Below are 23,085 nucleotides of genomic sequence, written 5' to 3'. Positions count from 1 at the left end.
TTTAATTTTTAGTTTGTCTCTTCAACCAAAGCATAAGTAATCAACCCATTCATTCCTGTGACGATTTTCAAGGTGCCTAAAATCATCTGTTGTTTGAGTAATTAAAGATGGGATTACAATGAGTGAGTAGCCACATCCTTCTCTTAGTTCTTAATGGAAGAAATGGCATCGTAATCTTAACGATATTCCCTTCTGAATATCGGATTATAGTGAGTTGACGAACATTTTCTCTTTAAAGGGATGAGGGATTTAAAAGCATCAATAGCTCAATTCATCCTTCAGATCCAGTTTTCAATCCATAATTTCTTTAATGCGAAAATTATTATCGTGAATTTAACATGATCTGTAGCAATATTCAGAATAAAATAACAGACGCTGTGCTACTGAAGGAGTTCAGAGTTCCCCATTCGAGTCTGACAGGAACAAATAGCTGAAGAAGGTGGAAACGCTGATCTCTCTCTCTGATCAAGACACTCAGGCACGTCTCCTCTTATCTCCCTATTCAACAAAATCCTTAGTAATTTATCAGGCTCTACTGAAGTCTGGCCAAGAACAAATAGCTGGCGAAAGTAAACCCCGGTGCTCGTGTCTCATCAAGGATACACAAGTGCATCTTTTCTTCCCATGCCAAAGATTAAGGTTCATATTCTTTAAAGATTTCAGCTTCTTGTTTCGTCTACTTTAAGTGATTTTAATGGGAGTTGTTGGAGGTTTTCAGTGGTGTTTATGTGATTGTAGTAATAGTTTAAACCTTTGAATATCACGACATTGGCTCACTTTCGCTCCGGATACCATTATAAAAGTACATTAACTTTAAGATGATTTTGTTGTATTGAAGGTATTGAAAATTGCCTCTAGCGACTTATCAACTAGCATTTTATCTCTGCATACCCCATTGATAGGTGATTCTGTGAAGCTTGGAAAGTGTCTCTGGCGTTGAAAGGCTTAATATATTTTTTGCATCAATAGAAATAAAATAAATACAAATAAAAAAAATAAGAATCTAAGAAATAATTTATGCAGCCTTTGAAAGTAATGAAGTTGTCGGTGGATTTCAAGAGATTACCTTTATATTGATAACAGGTGTTTCGCCTCAAGAATAAGAAATAGTGAATCAAACCTTTCACTGCTATTTGACATGTTTCCTTCATCACAAACTATTCTGAAGCACATATTACTTTTCTACTGCCATCTCTTAGCATAATTCTGGCTGGACATTTGATTATCTACTCTTTTCATTCCCTTGTCTTCCTTGTAAATGCTCTGAAAAATCCTACACGTTACCTTTAGCGCTGTGAATTGTTCCATATCGCATCAACAGAAATAAATAAAAAAAATGAATGAATAAATAAATAAGAACTTAAGAATCCAAGAAATTTACGCAGCCTTTGAAAATAGTAAAGTTGTCGGTGGTTTTCAAGGGTATTACTTTTACAATGACAATAAAAAATGTGAATTAATAAAAAATAAATAAAATAAAATCCAAGAAATCATTTACGTTGCCTTTGAAAATAGTTCCTCTGAGAGATGAGAGTGAGAAATGCTTAAGAACAACACAGTCCCAAATTCATCACCTTCCATTCGAGTCTGCACAGAAGGAAGAACAAAAAGCTCTCCACGATACTTCAACTACGCCTTAAAGTTATTCATAAAGGTTAATGAGTAAATTTTATCATCTAAAGGGATCAGAGCCTACAATGGAACTTTTTACATGTTTGTTGTCCATAGCCAGACGGTAAATAAGGAGCTTTCGTTAATACATTGATCGTTAAATGAATGCCGGAAAAAAAAAAAACGTTAGTCGGTAAATAGCGAAGTTCTAGGGATACTTAGAAAGCGACACTTGGTAACGCGAAAGGGATTTACATATCTCCTGGAACGGAAGGTCGAGAGAGAGAGAGAGAGAGAGAGAGAGAGAGAGAGAGAGAGAGAGAGAGAGAGAGAGAGAGAGAGAGAGAGAGATTCACGAGTCTCCTAACTTTACTTTTCCTTGGTTGATTAGTGAAAGTAAATTCTCTGTATTATTGTGTAAAGCGGAAATACTGTTGTACCTCTCTCTCTCTCTCTCTCTCTCTCTCTCTCTCTCTCTCTCTCTCTCTCTCTCTCTCTCTCTCTCTCTCTCTCTCTCTCTCTCATCCACGCACACACCCATCACCACCACCGCCACCATCACCACATCTCTAGGTCTCCCTTTCCAGATCGAGGCAACAGCGGGCGTTTCTTGTCTTATCTCAAGCTTGCGGGAGGCGGGGCTTGAGTTGCTGCGCCTTATCACCTGCTTATGAACGAAGGTACATGACCCTTGAACAGACTCTTTCTTTCTTTTTCCCACACACACCCACCCACCCACCCACCCACACACACACACACACACACACACACACACACACACACACACACACACACACACACACACACACACACACATCCCGTGACTCATCTAACTGTGCCGTGAATTGTAGTGATAATGATAACAGATCTTGTTTAAATATGTAGTATTAGAAAAAAAAGTAGTATTTTAAGCATTATAGGTGATAGAAAGATTACACACCTGCTACTACTACTACTACTACTACTACTACTACTACTACGTATTATTTTTTATTTATTTCTACCTATACCACTCACCTCCATTACTACTACTACTACTACTACTACTACTACTACTACTACTACTACTACCACTGTTACTACTACTACTACTACTACTACTACTACTAATAATAATAATAATAATAATAATAATAATAATAATAACACCATTATTTAACGAAAATAGCAAAACTACTACTACTGCCATCACTACCGTCACTGACAACAAAATTAACAAAAACAGCAACAGAAGAAGAATAGAAAGGCAGATAATTTCCCGTTTTCTCTCGTGTTGCCGGCGCGTGATGCACGAGGCAGCGATGGAAACCTTATCGTAGTCTTGGCCAGGCGAGGAAACAAGAGCGGCAGTACATCATGTTTTCTTCCAAGCGTTCATTTGTTTTGATCCAACGGGACTGAGTGGTGGTGGTGTTACTACTACTACTACTACTACTACTACTACTACTACTACTACTACTACTACTACTACTACTAATAATAATAATAATAATAATAATAATAATAATAATAATAATAATAATAATACCATCACTACTTTAATATCAAGTAAATTTGTAAACACTGCATTCTTTTATTGACTTTGTTTTTCATTTATTCATTAATTCCACTATGTATTTATTTATTTATTCATATAAGGTGTAATTCATGTACTGGTTCACAGGTTTAATTACTGTTCCCGTGATTACATAGAAAAACATGTCGATTATTATCATTTCTTGGTTTATGGGACAGTTATTATTTTCCTTTTTTTTTTTCGTGGTAACAGTGACGTTAATAGCCGCATCCTCCCCACAGAAACACACCACACTGCTTATTGCTGGACATGTAATGGGGCTATTAATGTTTAGAAGGCGAAAAAAAAATAATAGTTTTAGCTGTGGTTTGTCAGTGTCTTTTCTTTTTCTTTTTTTTTGTCGTGGGATCAATATTGTTAATAGCCGCATCCTTCCCACAAACGCACACCACACTGCGTATTACTGTATATACATGGGCTTGTTAATGTTTACACTGCGAAAAATAATAACTAGCTGCTGTTAGTTAGGTTTTCATTTCATGGGGTCAGTGATGTTAATGGTCATATTTATTTTTATTTCCACACTACGTATTTACTGTATGCATTGAACCATTAATATTTAGGTTTAGTAATAAGAGTAGAACTTCCAGATATTTTTTTTTTCTTTTTTTCTTTCTGTCATGGTATCATTGGTGTTATGTTGCGCATCTTTCCCACAAAAAGACACACCACCACATTATGTATTACCGTATGTGTACAGAGCTATTAATGCTAAGGTTGCGAAGAATAAAAGGAGTAATCATTCTAGTTAGTAATGCTATTTATTTATTTTTTTCATTTTTTTTTCTTTAATGATGTTATGGTGCGCATCTCTCACAAAACACACACAACCACGCTACGTATTACTGTGTATGCATGAGGCTATTATTAATGTAACAAGAGATTTTTTTTTTTTCCTTTTTGTCATGGTATTAGTAATGTTACGTAGCTCATCTTTCCAACAGAAGCCCAAAACACACTACTTATTGTAATGTGTACGTTGTTATTTTGATGTTTAGGGAGCAAAGAGTGATCATTCAGCTGTGTCTTCATTTATTATTCAAATTCATGCTGCAAAACTTAATTATTTTAGGTGCACGTCTTTTCTTTATTCATGTCGAAGCTGGAAAACGTTGTAACTTTAGCTGTACTTCAATTATATAATGTTTAGGATGCAAACAGTAGAAATTCTTCTTGTACTTTCTTTCACGACTTGCTTTCTGACTGCAAGGGAAAATAACTCTTCCTGCACGTCCTGCAGTAATATATGTTTAGGATACAAATAGTAAAAATTTTTCTCGTACTTCCGTTCATCACTCGTGTTCTGGCTGCAAGGAGTAATCATTCTTCCTAAACTTCCTTGTAATTCGTGTACTGCCTCTCATCACTCGTGTTTTGATCGCAAAGAGCAACCATTCTTCCTACACCTCCCTACAATCATACGTTTAGGATGCAAATAGTAATTCTTTCCTATATTTTACGACTCGCGTTTCGATCGCAGAATAATAATTTTTCCTAAACTTCCTTTTATGACGTGTGTTTCTTCATAAACTTCCCTTATAATCATCTATGTTTTAGGGTGCAAATAGTAATCCCTTTATACTTTCTCTTGCCTTAGGTTCAGGACGCAAAGGATAATAACAATTTTCATACTTACTTGCTCTGACAGCAGAGCGCCTCGTGTGTGAGGACGTGAGAGTAGTGGCAGTCAGCAGAGCGCCTCGTGTGTGAGGGCGTGAGAGTAGGCGCCCGTGTCGAGATTCTCAGTCCACCCCTATTTACAAACACCCACACATACTCACTGCCAATGGCCACCAACAACACTATGAAGCTGCGACTTTCATTCTTCTCATCCGTAGAGGAAGAAAGTTGGTGAAAAGTTTCGTACATTCGCATCACTTCATATTGTTCAGAAACAACACTTCCTGGAACAGATTTTAGGCATTAGTTATTCTCTCTATACCGTTTTTGATGATTCAGGGTATAGATTGGTAAGGTGCAATATACGTGAGTGAAGATTTCGTGACTTGTATAATCTTACGCCCGCCAGTGTAGTGTCGTTCTTGATAGCACCACGGTGAACGTTTGTGTCCCACCGCTCTTTCTAGAAATGCTCAATGCTCTTATGGAACGTTTATAGGGGCATCTTCGTCTTATAACTCATTAACAGCATTCACAAACGTTTTTTGCTCCATATCGTCATTAGTTTCAACACACTCTAATGGAAGTTTTAAGGGTTTTCAAGGCTGTTTTTTATGATTCTATTGATAGTTCAACTAAGATTCTGCATCATCAGTGGGGAAAGTACCCATGAGAACACGGCTATTCATCTGTGTGGTCTTTAGAAAATATTCCTAATGAGAAAGAAAAGCGTTTCAAAAAGCATGGCTTAGATGTTACACTCTCTCTCTCTCTCTCTCTCTCTGAACAGAAAATAAATAAATAAATAAATAAATAAAAATTAAGCGCTGGTGTATAATTATGTTTAGAGGAAAAGTTGAAAGAAAGTTCGATGATGTGTGGTTGTGGTGGAGCGAGCTAGTGAGTGAGTGAGTGTGACGGGTGACGGCGTGGAGAAAACGAAATGCAGGGGCCATACGAGTACTGTTGTTTGTTGTTGTTGCTGTTATTAATGCTGATAATAAATACTAGGTCAGTGAGGCAGAGTCAATGCTTCATTCAGATTCTTTTCGTATGGGACAGTAGTAGTGGTGCTGGTGGTGGTGGCTGTAGTAGTAGTAGTAGTAGTAGTAGTAGTAGTAGTAGCGTATTGCAAATGGAAAATATTAAGAAACTAAAGAAATTAGGACTTTTTTCATATACATTTATACGCATGGTGGTTGTAGTAGTAGTAGTAGTAGTAGTAGTAGTAGTAGTAGCGTATTTCAAATGGAAAATATTAAGAAACTAAAGAAATTAGGACACTTTTCATATACATTTATACGCATTTCTATATACAGTACTTCTAATTCATCATATATTCACACAGAAAACATCGTCATTTTATATTTTTGCATAATTCCTCTAAATCTCGCTCTTTCAAATATCCCTACCTGTCCAAAACCTCCCGACATGCCTCCCCCACTCTCTCTCTCTCTCTCTCTCTCTCTCTCTGCCTGCCCCTCAGTTCATCCACTCCTCCCTTCCTCGCCCTGGCCTTATTATCACTGCCGGTCCGTCTGCTTGAGTCAGCTCGCTGCCGATACTCGTGGGGCGTTTGGGTTGGACTGGGCTTGGCTGGACTGGGTTGTGCTAACTTTCTCTCCCAGCCACCCAGATTGTCATCGGCCGCTGTTACTACTGCTATTGTTGTTGTTGTTGTTGTTGGTGGTGGTGGTGGTGATTGTGGTTCTCTTATGCGATTTATCATTGTTATTACTGTCATAACATTTGCAAGTGTTCTTATTATTGTTGATGTTAGTGTTAATGTTCCTCCTCCTCCCCCTCCTCCTCCTTCCTCTGTATTCCTTTGTATTCTTCCTCCTCCTCCTCTACTACTACTACTACTACATTCTAAATAAGAACAACAACAATAGCAACAACTTCACCAGAACCATCATCAGCAACAGCAGCAGGGAAAAGGAGAGGAAGAAACAAGGGAAAGTGTTCTCTGCCCCGCCTCACACTTTCTCCCTCGGTCGAGGCTTCCAGACAGCGCGAGACGATCCAAATGTTTACTTGTGAGCTCACCGCAGCACGCGAGGGAGCGAGTGGTGTTTGCCTATTACGAAGCGACCGTGTGTGTACCTTTCCTCCCTTCTGTTATGTGACTTCCGCGAGTTGTGTTTGCTTGTTTGTTGTTGGTGGTGGTGCGTTGTTTTCACCATATTTGTTTGCTTGTCACGAGTTATCACTTACTTTCTCTTCAGTGTTCTTAATTCTTTCATTTTATCACCTTGTTTGTTTGTAGTTATCTGTTTTTTTTTTTTCCCTGGGATGTTTATTCTTTGTACTATCACCGAGTTTGTTTACTTATCATTGATTAGCCCCGAGTGTTTCTCTCCTGGGTTCTTAGTTATCTTGTATTATCACCGCATTTGTTTACTTTAATGTAACATCAATGTTTCTTTCTCCCCTGGATTTATTAATTCTTTTGTATTATCACCACGTTTGTTTACTTGTATATTATCAGCACATGCTATATATTCTTCTGTGTTCTTAATTCTTTTTTTGTATTATCACCTCTCGTTTACTCTCGTGTAATATCAATATTTCTCCCTCTCTGCTCTTTCATTGCATTTCTGAATGTATCAGCTCTCAGTATCGAAGGAATCGCTTTCCTCGACGCACTTTTATCTGTTTCGTCTCTCGTGCAGTCATCACCTGTTTGTTATACAGTCATGGTTCTCTTGTGTTTACTTGTTCAGTACTTACCATGTGTGTTTCGCTATCGCTTTGTTTTTAACTCATGTACTCTTCATGTGTTACACAAACACTGTTCATTCCTATTTGCTTGTTCAGTATTTACCATGTGTGTTTTAGTTTATCACTTTCATCTCTTATTCACTTCTCGTCTGTTACACAGTTACTGTTTTTCCCATTTTGTTGTTCAATGCTCACCAGGTGTGTTTTTATCTTCCTTCACCTTCACTACGTCTATATGCAAACCTTAAAAATACATTGCCACCATGAACGGCATTACATGAACTGCATTCCCAAACGTCTCACTGCCTAACCACGATTGCTTTAAAAAGGCTGTAGTGGAAGTTATATGGGGACTCAATGATGTTTTCGTGATTCTAGTAACAGTTTAATAAGGATTATCCATCATCAGTGAAGAAAACAACCATGAGAACCAAACTGACCATATGTGTGGCCTTTGAAAACAGTCATTGTGAAGGTTCAATAGCGTTGCAGAGTGTAGGTCCAGATGCATATTACCAAAGCCTGGAAGTGTAGGTGCTAATCACTCTTGGTTTAGGATAGGTTTTAATATTCTGTACTCAACTGTAACTTTTTGTGTGGGGATCACAGAGTATTTCCATGAATGTCCATCCTGTGGCTAGTCTCGGAGCTACAGCCGGCCTTCATCACGGGCGAACGTATATACTCGTACTCCTATAGACTTCAGAAAATAATGCGGTCCGGATACGAGCTGTTTTAGAGGCGTTTTACGTTACAGTCGTAGTCAGAAGTGTGGATGAAAATTTATAAATACTTGGATTCATTTACTGATTTGTTTTTCCCATTCTGGTTGTTGTAGTTTCACAAGGAAATGGTGATGGCAGTGGTGGTAGTGGTGATGGTGATGTGTGGTAGTGGTTATGGTCATGGCGGTGATAAGTGAACTACTATTTGCAATCTTATGTTTGAGACAGACTAGTAGGAGATCAGAGGGCATAAGATTAAGGAAAAACGCTAAACAAAGTGGAATGGGAACGTTGCAGGGTATCAGATTTTTTATTGAGGCTCACAGTAGTGTTCAAACTTGAACATTCAACCTTGTAACATTACACCATTAATAATAATAATAATAATAATAATAATAATAATAATATTATTATTATTATTATTATTATTATTATTATTATTATTATTATTATTATTATTATTATTATTATTATTATTATTATTATTATTATTATTATTATTATTTACTGTTTTTACACGCGCCACTGACCGGTGAAGGCATTCAACTGCTCAGCGGGAACGTCTTGTAATTTTCGCTTAATACAATTTATTACTCAGCTGAAGTATATAACATGAAGCTAACGTCACAAGCGATCCCTCCTCCCTTCGTAAACACCACAGATTAAAAAATTCAGTATGAAATTGTACCACTCACCTCTGACGACCAATAATTTTTAAAGTAACAGCTCAGCGAAAGAAAGTACAAGCAGAAAAAAAAAATAAAAAAAAATAAATGAAAAATAAATAGATAAATAATAAAAATAATAATAATAATAAATAATAATAATTACTTGGGCACAGGCAGTTTTATCATTACGATAAGTGAGAGAGTGTGGGATGACGCGGCCTTGAGCAAGTAAATTCCCTCTTGTTCTCTCCCTCCTCAGGCACTTCATGGAAAGCCACGCTGCAGGATGTTGATTGGTGCGTTCTTTCCCTCTTCAGGCACTCCGTGGAGAACCACGCTGCACGTTGCATTTTGTTGCATAATGTCCAGTTCCTGGATGTAGAGTATTTTTCATCTGTCAAGATTTTATCCCATCTTATGGCATATTATTTCGTCGATGGCACATTATTTCGCCGATTTTTTTGTTTTGTTTTTCTCTCTCTCCCTTATACACTACATACGGGCGCCCGCCACGTCAGTATTTTTTTTGTAGACAGGGGCTCCGTGTAATAAGGTGCGTCCACACGGTCGAACATTGTCCGTCGAACACCCACTGTTACCAGATAACAATATGCATATGATACGAGTGCTGATGACATCTGAAGCGAGCACCAGTGGGGTGTAACGGACACTGCCGATGTTCGTAGTCCCGCTACCTCGGACGCTGCTCTCCCTTGTACAGGTGTCCTGCTTCGTTATAAAAAGTTTTACCTTTTCCAGTATATAAATCGCAGAGGGTGTCTGGGTCCATCCGCATATAATTTTTAAATTCAGATTCATAACCAATTAGCAGTTCATGTAAAATGGTTGTATGGCTTCCCCTTTCACTTCGTCTTTGTAACGCAGTCCCTGCATCATTCCCTTCACCTCCTTGTCCTTCTCACACAGTGCAACAGTTATGCTGCATATTGCAATTTTTTTTTTTCTTATTGTGCACCATGGTTATGATGCACTGCACTAGACCCTGGCAACAACCACCTGTCTCCCGAGCCCTCAGTAACATAATATTATACCTGTGTGTTGCCAGCGGACATCAGCTTTGAACGTTGTCTGCTGGTCTTTGCCTGATGAACTGAGTAGAAAGTATGGTTTACAACTTCATCTGGTACCACTGTTTACCATATAAACTTCCCTTCGTTTAAACGTTTAGGACGTCATCCTGCTTCGCCTTGTGATATGGTAACAGTGGGTGTCCGACGGACGATGTTCGACCCTGTGGACCCACCCCACATGGTCGAACAACGTCCTGCTTCGCCTTGTGATATGGTAACAGTGGGTGTCCGACGGACAACGTTCGACCATGTGGACGCACCTAAGGTGCGTCCACATGGTCGAACAATGTCCGTCGAACAAATACTGTTACCGTATCATAAGGCAAAGCAGGATGACGTCCTAAGCGTTTAAACGAGGGAAGTTTGGCAACAGTGGTACTAGATAAGGTTGTAAAAGCACAGTTTCTGCTACTCTGTTCCCCAGACAAAGACCGGCAGACAGTGTTCGAAGCTGATGTCCGTTAGCAACACAGGTATTTACGTCAGTGTTAGTGTGGATTTCGGCGACAGGTAGTTGTTGCCAGCGTCTAGTGTGGTACATCACCACCATGGTGCACAAGAAGATTAAAAATCAAAGCCCAGAAAATTGCACTATGCAGCATAATAATTGCTGCACTGTGTGAGGACGAAGTATCAAGAAGGGAATGATGCAAGGACTGGTTTAAAACACAGGAAGAGAAAGGGGATGCAATCATTTTTTACATGAGCTGCGTAATGTTTATGAATCAGATTTCAAAAATCATATGAGGATGGGACCCAAACAGCTTCTACGATTTACTGGAGAAGGTAAAACCTTTCATTACAAAGCAGGACATCTGTTTCTTCTTTGTACACTTATGCCTTGACGTTCTGCCGATACAGCTCGATTAGCAACAGTATATATATATATATATATATATATTTCTTCTATCCCAGTGGAAGCTATAGCTAGCCATGTTGCCAGGGCAGGTGAGAACTAATCAAATTAACAGACCCCCGGTAACCAAGTAACTTTTCTCATCGTGTGCCTGGCAGTATTACCAAGCCTGTCCCACCACTGTGCGAAGGTCCGATACTACGAACATGGAGTGTCCGGTACAGCTCTTGGTGCTCGCTTTTCACGTCTTCAGCGAGCCTTTCCGCTTTCCATTGTATCTGGTAACAGTTTTGTCCGACGGACACTGTTCGACCGTGTGGACGCACTTATGATCAGCTTACATGAACGTTTACATGTAATACTACCTAATCCATAAATGCCTGCTTCGTTCATTTTGGTTTCGTATTATTCCGCGACATAGGGAATGTAGGAAAGTAGAGCTTCACTGATACAGCGAAGATGGTTTTAAAACAATTATAAAACAAACACATTGAAAAATTTATCAAAAATTAAATAAAAATACTTTGAAGAAACTCTTCAGAGTCTCCGGAGATGAACGCCGAGCTTTTTCGTAAATGGAAAATTGTATAAAAAAAATTAAATAATATTATTACTTGGGAGCCCCTCAGACTCTTTCAACACTGCTGCTCATCAACCGGCAACACTGCTAACCAACGAGTCTGACACACACATGACAAAAGTCTAGCAGCTAGCAGACTCTGGAAGGTTTCCGCCTCCATCATTTGCCAAGACTTTGACCCCGGCACCAGATGTACCCCAACCTGTAGAGTGATAAGTTTATAATACAGATAAGGCACGGTTACAGTTGTAAAGCTTCAAATATTTATCTTATGCAAAATAAACAAGGATCCTGTGAGTGGCTTGGTCTTACCTGCTGCTGGTGGTGTCCCCCATACACACCCGTCTTAACAATAAAGAATAAGGAGACTGCAAAAGGCCGCACTGGGCAGCTCCTGTACTAATAACCATCAACGTCTTCCATTCTTCCCCCCGCGGTCAGTCTTCATATTGCCCACTTGTCCTCCCTATCCATTACATCTGAATTCCTCTTCAATCTACTCAGTGAACTAGTTCCTACCAACAATCGCTTTCCTAAACTTTTAACTAACTACTCTAGCTTATATATCCGTTACGTCGAGTTCTGTCCTGATGGTTTACTACGGAAACGTCACTTAAATTTTACCTTGTTAATTTTACCCATTTCAATACTTCTCTGATGTCCCCGCACACCCTTCTCTCCAGTGAATGCAGGTAGAGTAATTTTACCCTTATCTTCTTCATTCGGTGATCCTTTCAGTCCTGGAATCATCATCTCTGCACTGCTAAGAAATCCATGTCTTCCCTATATAGTATGGCTGTCCAAAACTGCACTACATAGTCCAGATGTGGTTTAACTATTTCTAAATACAACTAACGGATAAACTCTTCTACACTTATTGCACTTCTACTAATGAATCCCTAAAACTTGGCTTTGTTTCTGACAGTGTTTTTGTTTCTGACAGTGTTTTCTTGGTCGATGATCTGAGATTACAAGTCTTCTACTCTCTCCTTAATGCTGATATGTTTAAGGATATTATCTACGTGCCTCCCAACACGTATACTTCATACTTTACATTTGTTTGTCCTTCATACTGATATTTTGAAGGATATTATCTACGTGCCTGCCAATACATACACTTCATACTTTTTTACATTTGTTTGTTAAAAACTACTTTTGCCACTTTACTGACCATTCATACAACCTGCCCAGCTTCCTGCAGTTCCCTGGCATCCTGGTGTCTCAATTGCATTACCTACTTTCGTGTCAGCAAATGTACTTTTGTCACTTCTAATCCTTTTATCCAAGTCCTCTATTGTTTAAAAATGGAAGGCCCCATTACTGAACCCTATGGGTCTCTGATGGTTGACCTGAAACCATTTATCTGTACCCTCTGTTCCCTAAAGGGAAGCCACGCTCAGAATGGGCGGAATGGTCCCTTCATTACCAACTCGGAATGGTCCCTTCATTACCGTGAACCTGCAATTTATCCAAGTCTCCTATAGGGTACCTTGTCAAATGCCTTATTAAAAGAACAAAAAATAAATCTTAGTTATCGTCACTATCTACCGCTTCCATTATTCTCCTAAAACGTCAATAGCTCTGCAAGACCCCTAATCCATACTAACCACCCTTAATTAGCTGTGTTGGTCTACGTGTTCCAATTTATTAGCCGTGATGGTTTCCAGCATCTTGCATACTACTCTATACTAATCGGGCGGTAGTTGCAGCTCTGCGATTTATCCGTTCTTAATAATAGGTAGTAGCTTGCATCACAACTTGGGTATTTCGCTTGGAATCCGGACAATTTGGCCACGGACGATTTGGCCACGGACGATTTGGCCACGGGATGTCACCCTAGGACGTTTTGGCCACGGTGGGTAGGACATTTTGGCCACGGGAGAAAATACTAGGAATCTATTGCACTTAGTAGCTTGCTTATTAAGTAAAGGAAAAAATCTTTAGTCTGTTTTATTATCCAAAAAAGTTCTCTAATCTGTTCTGTTAGGTTAGGTTAGGTTAGGTTAGGTTAGGTAATAAATACGAATATTAATAATAATTGTGAAAATATGTAAATAATACAAAATATAATATATATTACAGTAAATATGTTTCATGGCCAAAACGTCCACCTTGGGAAGTTCCCGTGGCCAAAACGTCCTACGGTGACATCCCGTGGCCAAATTGTCCGTGGGCAAATCATCCGTGGCCAAATCGTCCTACACCCATTTCGCTTGCATCAACTTAGTTATCCCGGGTATTTCGCCTGCATCAACTTAGTTATCCCTTATCTAATGATTCCCTAAATACCTTACCAATGGGCTCGCTTGCATTCATTCAATACTCTAGGGAAGCAGTCATCTGGCCCAGGGGATTTAGTCGTTCTTAATTTACATCCTTAACGATACTGTCCCTACTGATGACCATATCCGTCAGTTCGTCTTACGCTGTCTGCTGTTTTAGACGTACCCTTCTGACTGGCACACCTATGACGCAAAGGAAAAAAATAGGGTCATTAAAAACGCTAATACTCTTGTTCGTCAAGCAGCGGGTTATTCATTCATTCAACACGTGAGGAGCTAATTATCTGATGCACTTCGGGGAAGAGAATATCAAAGCTTCGGTGCTGTACCCCATCACTTAATCTTTCCGTACAAGATTAACACTGCCAGGAGTTATTCACATGACATTTTGTACTCGCATTGCAACTTCAGAATACGTTTGAAGTTAATGGTGCTCAGACTGAAAAACGAATAAAAACAGAAAATGGTCTAACATTTATCTGGTTACAAACTACAGTTTAGAAGAGACTATCGTTTAACAAGGACTATTCAATCGTTTTAACAAGGATTCTGTATTCAAGAGAAGATAATGAGAACTAGAGTTACCTGTGGGCTGTGGCATTCGAAAAGTCTTTAGTAGCAAGGGAGAATATGAACCTGTGAGCTTCACAGCGTATGGGATTCTTCGAGCTAGTTTATTTCACCTACATTTCAACAAAAAGAGAAGTTGTCTGTGGCCTTCGAAAATGTCTGTGGCCTTCGAAAATGGTCAGGGAGAATAATAATACGGACCTATTAACATTGTATGGGATTCGTGCTAGATTCCTTCACCTACAACAAATATAAAGTACTACTTGAGCAGGTAGTACTTTATATTTGTTCATGCCCTGTGCTGCCAAGTAATATTCCACCACACGTAGCCAAGCCACGGTAACCGATGTTCCTGACGCTTTTCACCTGCCATAAACCAAACCAAACCTGATGAAATGTAACTTTGCTACCTCACTCACCTGCTACTCATATGAGTAGCAGGTTATTCCTGGGACGCTGAGAGTCTGTCGTGATGCAAGGTGACACTGCTCCCAGGAACAGTCTTGCCTGCCCCCTGCCCCGTGATTTTCCTGTTATTACTACCTCGTTCTCACGGCCGCCGCGTGTGGTATTGTTGATGAAGGGAAATCACATAATGGATATCTAAGGTAAAATATGTCAATGTGAAATGCGTTCACAACCTACTCAATGCTGGCCTGTAATTCCCTGATACCACATCTCCTTACGTGGGCGACGGGTAGAGAGTGAATGAGCACAACCCCGAGACACAAGGATTGACTTCACATCGGCAGAGATGCGCTTCGGAACGTTGGGGGTTCACTCCGACCACTGATGATCTCGCCGCCACTGCACCAGCAACGCCTGCTCGTGCAACCAAGGCCGAGGCACCATAAATTATGATCCTGGCCGTGCATGCAACTCTATTATCCAATCGAAGTATAACGTAAAGCAATCGAAAAACAAGTAAAAATAAAAATGTTCTAATTACACTGCTCACCCAGTACTAGCATAGTGACAAGGCCGTCATCATGCAGAGGACTTAATTGTTTGGTTATTCATCTGTATGTGTGTGCGTGTGTTCATAGCAAATGCAATAAATAAATAAATAAATAAATAACGTGGTACACGTCATAGTTTCTTCCTACAGTAGTAGTAATAACTATCCGCGTCTTCTTTGGTTAGTTCGCACGAGTTCTCCATCTTATTTTTTGATTGATTTATGTTGTGACGCCGCAACAATTCTCTATCTTCTCTGGATAACACAAATAATAGGAACAATATCAAATACAAGAAAGGCAACATGACGTGTAACAACTTATTTAAAATTGATGATTAGGGAGAACAAGTAGTAAAAAAAGTTTTATGCCTGGAAAGAACAGGGTACCCTGGCTTACCAGCGAAGGAGAAAACCACATGGCGTAATCTCAGCACACAACTACCTATAATTATGAAGTGGCTAACGGCCTTGCCACCTTTCAGTGTTATCACTTACCTCCCACCAGACATCGTTCTTTTTCTTTCCTTGCACTTCCTCATCCCTCTGTTCCTTGTCATCCTACTTTCACACATTTCATCTCTCCTCCCACACGCCCCTACTGGCTCCGCTTCTTAGTTCTACCTCCCATCACATACTATTCCTCCTTGCCTTTCCATACACCATCTCATCCCACTACTTCTGTTCATCCTCCCTTCTCACGTCTCATCTCTCCTCGCACACGCCCCCCCATGGTTTCACTCCTTCATTCTACTGACAATCACACTCTTTTCCTCTTTGCCTTTCCTTACACCGTCTCATCCCTTTGCATCTGTTCATCCTCCCTTCACACATCCCATCTCTTTCCTTCCACACGCCCCTCCTAGCTCTGTCACTCACAAATCTATTGGAAGTCCCACTCAAATGATTTTCTCATCAGTTTTTTACAGTATTATCTTAGAAAATATATAGTGTTTATATAATACTTATGATACTTTTCCCTCTTGGTTGTCACTTTTCTTTTATCACTTGACTGTTACAATATTCATATCAACATCAGTCTATGTACAAAGATCACGTGTGTGCTTCTGAATTTAAATGTTTTAATGAACTTCCATATATTTGTGTATAAAATTCATCCCATGTTATACTGATCAGTTTTGCTCTGATAACTTCAACGATCAATGTATTACTCCTTAGTGCCACACTCATCTCCGTACAATTTTCCTTTGTTTAAACTGATTATTTTCCTCAATTGAAAAGGGTCTCTATGTCCAATCTGCCACAGTGCCTTCTTACTTCACATTCTTCTTCCTAAGTCACCATGAATCTGCACCTTAAATTCACCCTCTCTAAAGTTACACGATTCATTCCTTTATGTAAGTCACCTTGAAAAAATTTACCTTTACAACTGTCATCTGGACACACCTTCAATACAAGAATCTTAGGTTCTGGTCCAGCTGTAGGTATGCATCTTTTGTGTTCTTTCATTTTTCTGATCATCCATTACTAAGCCACTCCAGTTCAACTCAGTAATTGAACTATACTTGAATATAAGCAGTTTTACCTCAGATCCTGACTAGCTTCAGTTAAGGTGTAACCCACAATTGAGTTATTCAGTCTCATATTTGTGAGTCCAAGTGTTTGTACAACATCCACTCCAGCACTGCACCACGCACCATCCACATTCAGCCTGCCACAGCATCACCCTGATCCTCCAGGCACAATGGAAAAACAAAACATCCTTCAATATCCTTTATTTACGCAGCCTCCTTCTCCTTCAGGTCCTTGTTCCTCCTGATGAACGACCTCACACCAGCGGCAGCGACAGTAGAGTAGGTGTAGGCACCGCCAGCCACAGTGCGGCGGCAGGGCTTGCAGGACCAGATGCCAGTCACCACACGTCGCATTGCCTCCTGCAGAAGATAGAGAGGCCTTTACTGATATGCACAAACAGGTATACACTCCGGAAAACAATGTGCTTTGAAAAAATTATATGACTACTGCCAACTTATGATGTGGAGAAACAAAATTGCACAGCTAAACTGTAGCTTGTAAAACAACCAGCTGCAAGACACTTGCCTGCCACCATGTGGATGACACAAGGTACAATTTTACAAGGGTTAGTGCCCTGCAAGTTTAAGCTGTTAGCCCTTCAGGATTAAGAGTTTCATCCTATTGATTATTTTTTTCTTTCTTTTTCTTCATCCCATGTTTCATCAAGCAAAATAATAACGAACAATGCAAAAATAAAAATAAATGAGTGAAATGAATTAGAGGCTAAACTAACACTGGAATCAAGAGTATTAAAAAAAAAAAAAAAAAAAAATCTGGTGGTAAAAATATCAGTAACCTCTGTGGTCAATTTCAGACTAACTATTTCAGGTGGCTGATACAGATTTCTCCCAAATGGTTAAGTTAATTTTCTGGAAGTCAATTTTAAGCTCTTTTCTCACATCATGGTCAACAATTACTTCCATTCATTAATTCTATATGTATCTAAACCTCACTTAACTTTCAATCTGCATGGTTAATTTTTAACTATATCATTAACTTAATTGACATTAATGAGCAGCTTTACTTTGTTTTCAGTGGCATGCGAGTCTCATGACATGACAGAGGGAGCTCCATGAACTTTCATTAATACTTTTCACTCTAGTATAATTCAAAGGGTGTCTGTAAGTGTAATGTAGTAGCAAGAGTGGGAATCTTTAGAGAATTATGACCATTTTGTTCTATAATCCTTTTCATTGTTGAATGGTAGACTTTACTGTGTCAGCAAAACCAGGATGGCACAGACTGTTCCTTTGTGTGTGTATGAACTGCTCTACTTTTGGGGCCATAATATATATTGAATTTGCATCCCTGAAATAATTTCACTGAACAAAATACTCCAAGCACTACATCCTTAACAATGTCATTGTGTAGACTTGATCTTTCTGGTTATTTTGCTATATGAACCAAGTCAGCAAGTTTAGAAATATCCACAAACTGAAATGTTTAATGTTAAGGTGGTCAAGTGTCTAGGTCCTTGGTTAGTAAGTTTAAGGCAGCTTTGATTAAATTTTCACGTACTTATTAAGAAGTACAACCATCTCACTACAGCAATCCTCACTTGTCTCATTGGACTGATCCTTCCATTCCGAGCATTTTGAACCCAACATAAATGTGTTGCAAATCTATCATAACACCACCAGATTTTTTAAATTTTCCCTCTTTCTGGGGCATGCCACCATGGCCACCAGTGCACCCACCCATCTAACAACTGTCACCAACTGTCACCTCAAGGAAGGTGAGTGTGTTTGTACATGTGTTCGACAACTTCTATGCGATGCCATGGGCCAATTTGAAAATGCCTAATTAATTTAGCCAATCATAGCACTTTCTTTAGCAAGAGAAGGTAGAAGTGGACAATCTTAAAGTCTGAGGAAGGTGTCTGTGTGCACCAGTTGTTCTTTCGATTACCTTGTGAGTATTGCCAAATTTTACAAAAATACTCAAGGTCCCCTGACTTTGTGAACACAGTGTTTTACTGTTAATAGTTAATGTTTTGAGGTGCTTGAGTGGCTGTGGCTCACGAGAAGGCCAAGTAAAGTCATTAATTTGGGGGATCAATGGAGTTCTGTTAAGTTACATTTGGTTAGCCTTAGTTTGTTAATACTAAAGTCCCATGGCAGGAGGGCAGTGAACAGTCCATAGTGAGGGAATGAAACTGGCTGGTTCTGAACATAATGTATCACTGTGCACTTGTGTGTGTCATCTGTGAGTTGTTGAGAGAGAGAGAGAGAGAGAGAGAGAGAGAGAGAGAGAGAGAGAGAGAGAGAGAGAGAGAGAGAGAGAGAGAGAGAGAGAGAGAGAGAGAGAGAGAGAGAGAGAGAGAGAGAGAGAGAGAGAGAGAGAGAGAGAGAGAGAGAGATTTAGGAGTCTTTTGCACTATTACTCATTTTTATTGCAAATCATGGTATGTGAAAAAAAATAAAAATAAATAAATAATTAAGATAAAATAATAAGCTACTAATTTACAACATATAAAGTCAGCAGATTCATTCAAAACACACTGAAATCTACCATTAAAAATATTTAACATCAACCAGTGAGATTGGTGTTTTAGTGCATATTCACCACTATTCAAACATCCCCAATAATTTACTGGTCACAAGGAAATTGTTAGGCAATGGTTGGGGGAAATTACTTGAAAGAATTTAACCCTCAAGTGACAAATGACACAATGATACAAGTCTCAGGGCTCTAACAGGTGACACAAGTATGTATCAAACAATTTTTCTGCTTTACATGAAACAGAAGTGGGAAAGAAATATTCTGAACGTTATCTGGCAACATAAAGCTGCTCCCTACCACTGTCATGACTTTCCATCTGGTAGTCTATACAAAGCAAGGATCACACAAAGAGAAAGGTGATCCACCCTCTTCCCGATATATGGCTAAGCATAAACACAAGCCAATTTTGTTCTTGATCAGTAAATGCTGTTAGACAAGGAATCACATTTGTGGAACTTCTGGACACAGCAGAACAGATGGGGAAGATAAGACAGGAGGTGCAGGTGCTGAGCTGTATTCAGCCACCAACCTTACAGAGCAGCTCATGATACACTGTTATTCGACATTTACTGCCGCCTCAGCTAAATCAAAAGAGTCAGACAAAACCACCACAAGAAAGGAGGAGGATGGGCACTTCTTATGCTGTAAGTTTCATTATTCTAGAATATGTATTAAAGGAAATATAACTAATTTGTGATTTTTCTCCAAAAACCTCAATTGTGAGATGTTCTCACACCAAATGGCCATCGCTCGGGTTCAGCAACAGAATGTAGCAGATTCGACAACAGCCAGCCAAGCTTATCACTTTCCCTAAGGTTATTTCTTACAGGAAATTTTCTGGAAGAGGCCCTTAAGCCTGTACACCCAGCCCCTGAACTTTCTGCTGGATTCATGTTAGTATTGGTGGCAGCAGCATTGGTTAATATATTTGTTGTATTGAATATTAGCTTTGTAATTTGTAATTAAATCCTGAATGCTCCAAGCTTTGTCTAGCTTAATTTCAAACCTGGAAACTGACTGTGACTCTATTACATACTGGGGTAGTCCATTCTAATTATTAACCATTATTGATTACAAAAGAAATATTTCTTTTGTTTAGCCTTGATCTTTCTTTATATAGTTTCATAGGTTGCATCCCCCCATTCTCCCTTCTTCCCTCATTACAAAGATGATGTTACACACATCTTTACCCTACATTCCTGTCAGAATCTTACAAGTCTCAATCATCTCCCCTCGTACCCTTCAGTATGCCAGCATTGGTAGTCTCAACTTTTGCAGCTGCTCCTCATAACTCAAGTTCCTCAGGGTTGGTACCACACACAGAAATATTATAAACTGAACCAGGTAATAGGTGTTTTAAGCTGTGGAACAACTTGAAGGACCTTCCCCCAGCAGCCTGAGGGGCTCTAGGTAGTTTTTAGATGTGTCGCAGAATTGGTCACAGGGAGCCCACCTGCACATGCCACGCCAAGTGTCACACTGCCGTGACAGTTACAGCGGATGACACGTTGCCATAAATGACACTGTGGTTTCAATATGTGGAGCTTTATCTGCATTCCAACCACACAATTGTGTTCAAGAGTCTTTCCTACTTAATGTAATAGTATATTTCAGCATTCAATAATTAACAGTTGAGAATGGCAAGCATAAGTAAAAACATGTTATAAATATTTTTTAACATCTTCAGTTCAACTTGTCATACTACTTTCTTTTTTGTTTTGTCAAGTTTTTACAATACATCTTGATTCTACAGTCACTGGAGGTCTGATGGTGTCAACCAAAACTACCTACTCCATACATGAAGTGAGTTATGGCATGTAATTCGCACATTTTGTGCACTCGATAAATCAAAATATGCAAAATATGACAAGACTGTGAGTCTGATGAAGAAATGTCATAAGATCAGAAAGATGCAACGTCAAAAGTTACCTACTGTGAGGTGTTTCCCAGACTGAAATCACAATTTTTGTATGTGATGGAAACCAAAAGCAGCTCCAGGCCAAACCAGTTTTACCCTCCGGGGGCCAAGCAGAGCAGTGGGTTGTACAGATGTGGGATAACAAAATTAGAAGCCCCTTGCTCCAGTTGAGGAATAAATACATGTTGAAATTAAAAGAATGAGGTTTACTGAGAACTTACTGCATCCCCTTTACAAAACAGCTTACTGATGGGTCCCTAAGATGCCAGTGGAGGAAACTTTTGCTAAAATGTAATGGAATAGTTCTACAGATTTTGTAGAGACAGGAGAAAAAGTAGCTTAAAGCAAGAATGTGGGACTATAAAACTGAGCCCAAGTGGTGCAATGCCAGCAGTAGTAGTAGAAGCAGTACTAAAGTATTAGTAGTAGTAGAAGTAAAATTAGCAACCCAGTCAGTCATCTAGCACACACCATCAGTCACCACCAACACCCGCCATGAACACACCTACTAACACACTCTAAAATTAGACACTGGGAAACAAAATATGGAAATAACATCAGCCTACTAATTTTCACACACTATTTCTCCGCAAAATATTCCGCTTTTTCAAGTCACGGTCAGCACAATGAGGGGGTTAGCAGTGAAATTAATGAACTGAGCGAGACCACACCTAACGTAGCCTTTGATGAAAAATAACGCTTATCTTGATATTACCCAAAAAAAAAAAATTAAGTAAACAAGTAAATAAAAACTGACGGGGGAGCGGAGCGGCAGAGTTACGGCAAAGTCCCGCCAAACGAGTGGAAAGATAAAGAATAAAAATCCCTTACCTTGCCGCAGAAGGTGCAAATGTGCCTCTTGTGTTGCGTAATTTCCATCTTCTTGATCATCTTACGCAGCGAGGCGCCATACCGGGTGCCGTACTTGCCGACAATCCCCACCTTCTTGGTCCTCTTGGCCTGCAACACACGTCCATCACTACCCATACCAATTATCAGATAAATACTGCTATCTAACACACATTACATACCTCAATCAACGCCCGAGTGTCTGCAGTGATGTGTTATAGTAGAAATAAGTGTGTATGTTAGCAAGGTAGCAGGATGACCGAGGATAAATGTGGACATAATTCTCACCATTGTGGTCCGATTGTTTTGGACTTGCTGAAGGAAGACAGAGGGCGCCACTGCGACCATAACACCACGACGATCCACAACTTATTTTTCTCGTGAAAATACAAAAATTGTCATATAATTCATTGATATAATTTATGGTAGTTTAATAAATGTGACGTATTACGAACATGAGTGAATAGTATATTGGATATATTGGATATGCTGGATAAATTGCTTCTTAACTATGATTCTTCCTCATTAAATTGAACTCTTTTGGCAAGTTTTGTTATATCTTTTTTGTGGGTTCGTATATTCTCTAGTATGTTTACTATTATCTTATTCCGGTTAAATATACTACTTAACTGTAATAGCATTCTTTACCAAATAAAATTATTGATAATTAGTTTTATCTTTTGGAGTTGGTATGTTCTTCATTATATCATTCTATTGATCCAAACAACTTCCAGCATGAATATTGATTTGATATAGCTAAAAAGAAAAAAAAATCTGCTTGTGGGGTGATAGCTTCCCACAGACCACTCACAGGCCTGAAGAATGTGAGTAAACAGCAAAGATATCTATTAAAATTTTATTTCTTGAATGCAAATCACCTGCATATTGTAATAAATTATGGCATGTTTCCCTCTTTTCTTATTAAACGTACTAAAAACCTGATTGGCTCATGAATGACAGACGCTCGTATTCTGAAATACTTTACTCCCTCACCACGACTACTTTCAAAGGCCACAGAGATG

At 39.2% G+C, this 23,085-nt stretch overlaps 2 protein-coding genes and 1 long non-coding RNA gene across 7 annotated transcripts in view; 1 reads left to right on the top strand and 2 right to left on the bottom strand.

The window, feature by feature from the left end:
- The window catches only part of LOC135112856 (gastric triacylglycerol lipase-like), a 35,489-nt gene extending 30,498 nt beyond the window's left edge, over nucleotides 1–4,991 (bottom strand). Inside the window, exon 1 of the mRNA XM_064027758.1 lies at nucleotides 4,824–4,991. The gene's annotated coding sequence lies outside the window, so the exon portion shown is untranslated. The remainder of the gene's footprint in view (nucleotides 1–4,823) is intronic.
- Nucleotides 1–11,746, top strand: part of LOC135112859 (uncharacterized) — a 37,543-nt gene extending 25,797 nt beyond the window's left edge. For 2 of the 5 annotated variants that reach the window (XR_010274581.1, XR_010274580.1), the window contains 2 exons: nucleotides 2,199–2,291; nucleotides 9,184–11,746. This is a non-coding gene — a long non-coding RNA (uncharacterized LOC135112859). Of the gene's footprint in view, nucleotides 1–2,184; nucleotides 2,292–6,688; nucleotides 8,600–9,183 lie in introns of those variants that run through there. The other 3 variants (XR_010274584.1, XR_010274583.1, XR_010274582.1) reach the window with 3 other exon arrangements.
- Nucleotides 11,747–16,978: 5,232 nt separating this feature from the next.
- On the bottom strand, nucleotides 16,979–22,501 carry LOC135112858 (large ribosomal subunit protein eL43-like). Its single transcript, XM_064027760.1, has 3 exons — nucleotides 22,352–22,501; nucleotides 22,046–22,174; nucleotides 16,979–17,153 (listed from the first exon to the last, which is right to left on the bottom strand). The coding sequence occupies exons 1-3, from the start codon at nucleotides 22,409–22,411 to the stop codon at nucleotides 16,998–17,000; spliced, it is 345 nt and encodes a 114-aa protein (XP_063883830.1). The 5' UTR covers nucleotides 22,412–22,501; the 3' UTR covers nucleotides 16,979–16,997.
- Nucleotides 22,502–23,085: the final 584 nt, after the last annotated feature.

Source organism: Scylla paramamosain, chromosome 24 (assembly GCF_035594125.1).
Source record: "Scylla paramamosain isolate STU-SP2022 chromosome 24, ASM3559412v1, whole genome shotgun sequence".
In the NCBI taxonomy this organism is placed as follows: Eukaryota; Metazoa; Arthropoda; class Malacostraca; order Decapoda; family Portunidae; genus Scylla; species Scylla paramamosain.
The sequence above is the reverse complement of the archived record's forward strand: the minus strand, read 5'-3'. Positions and strand labels throughout refer to the sequence as shown.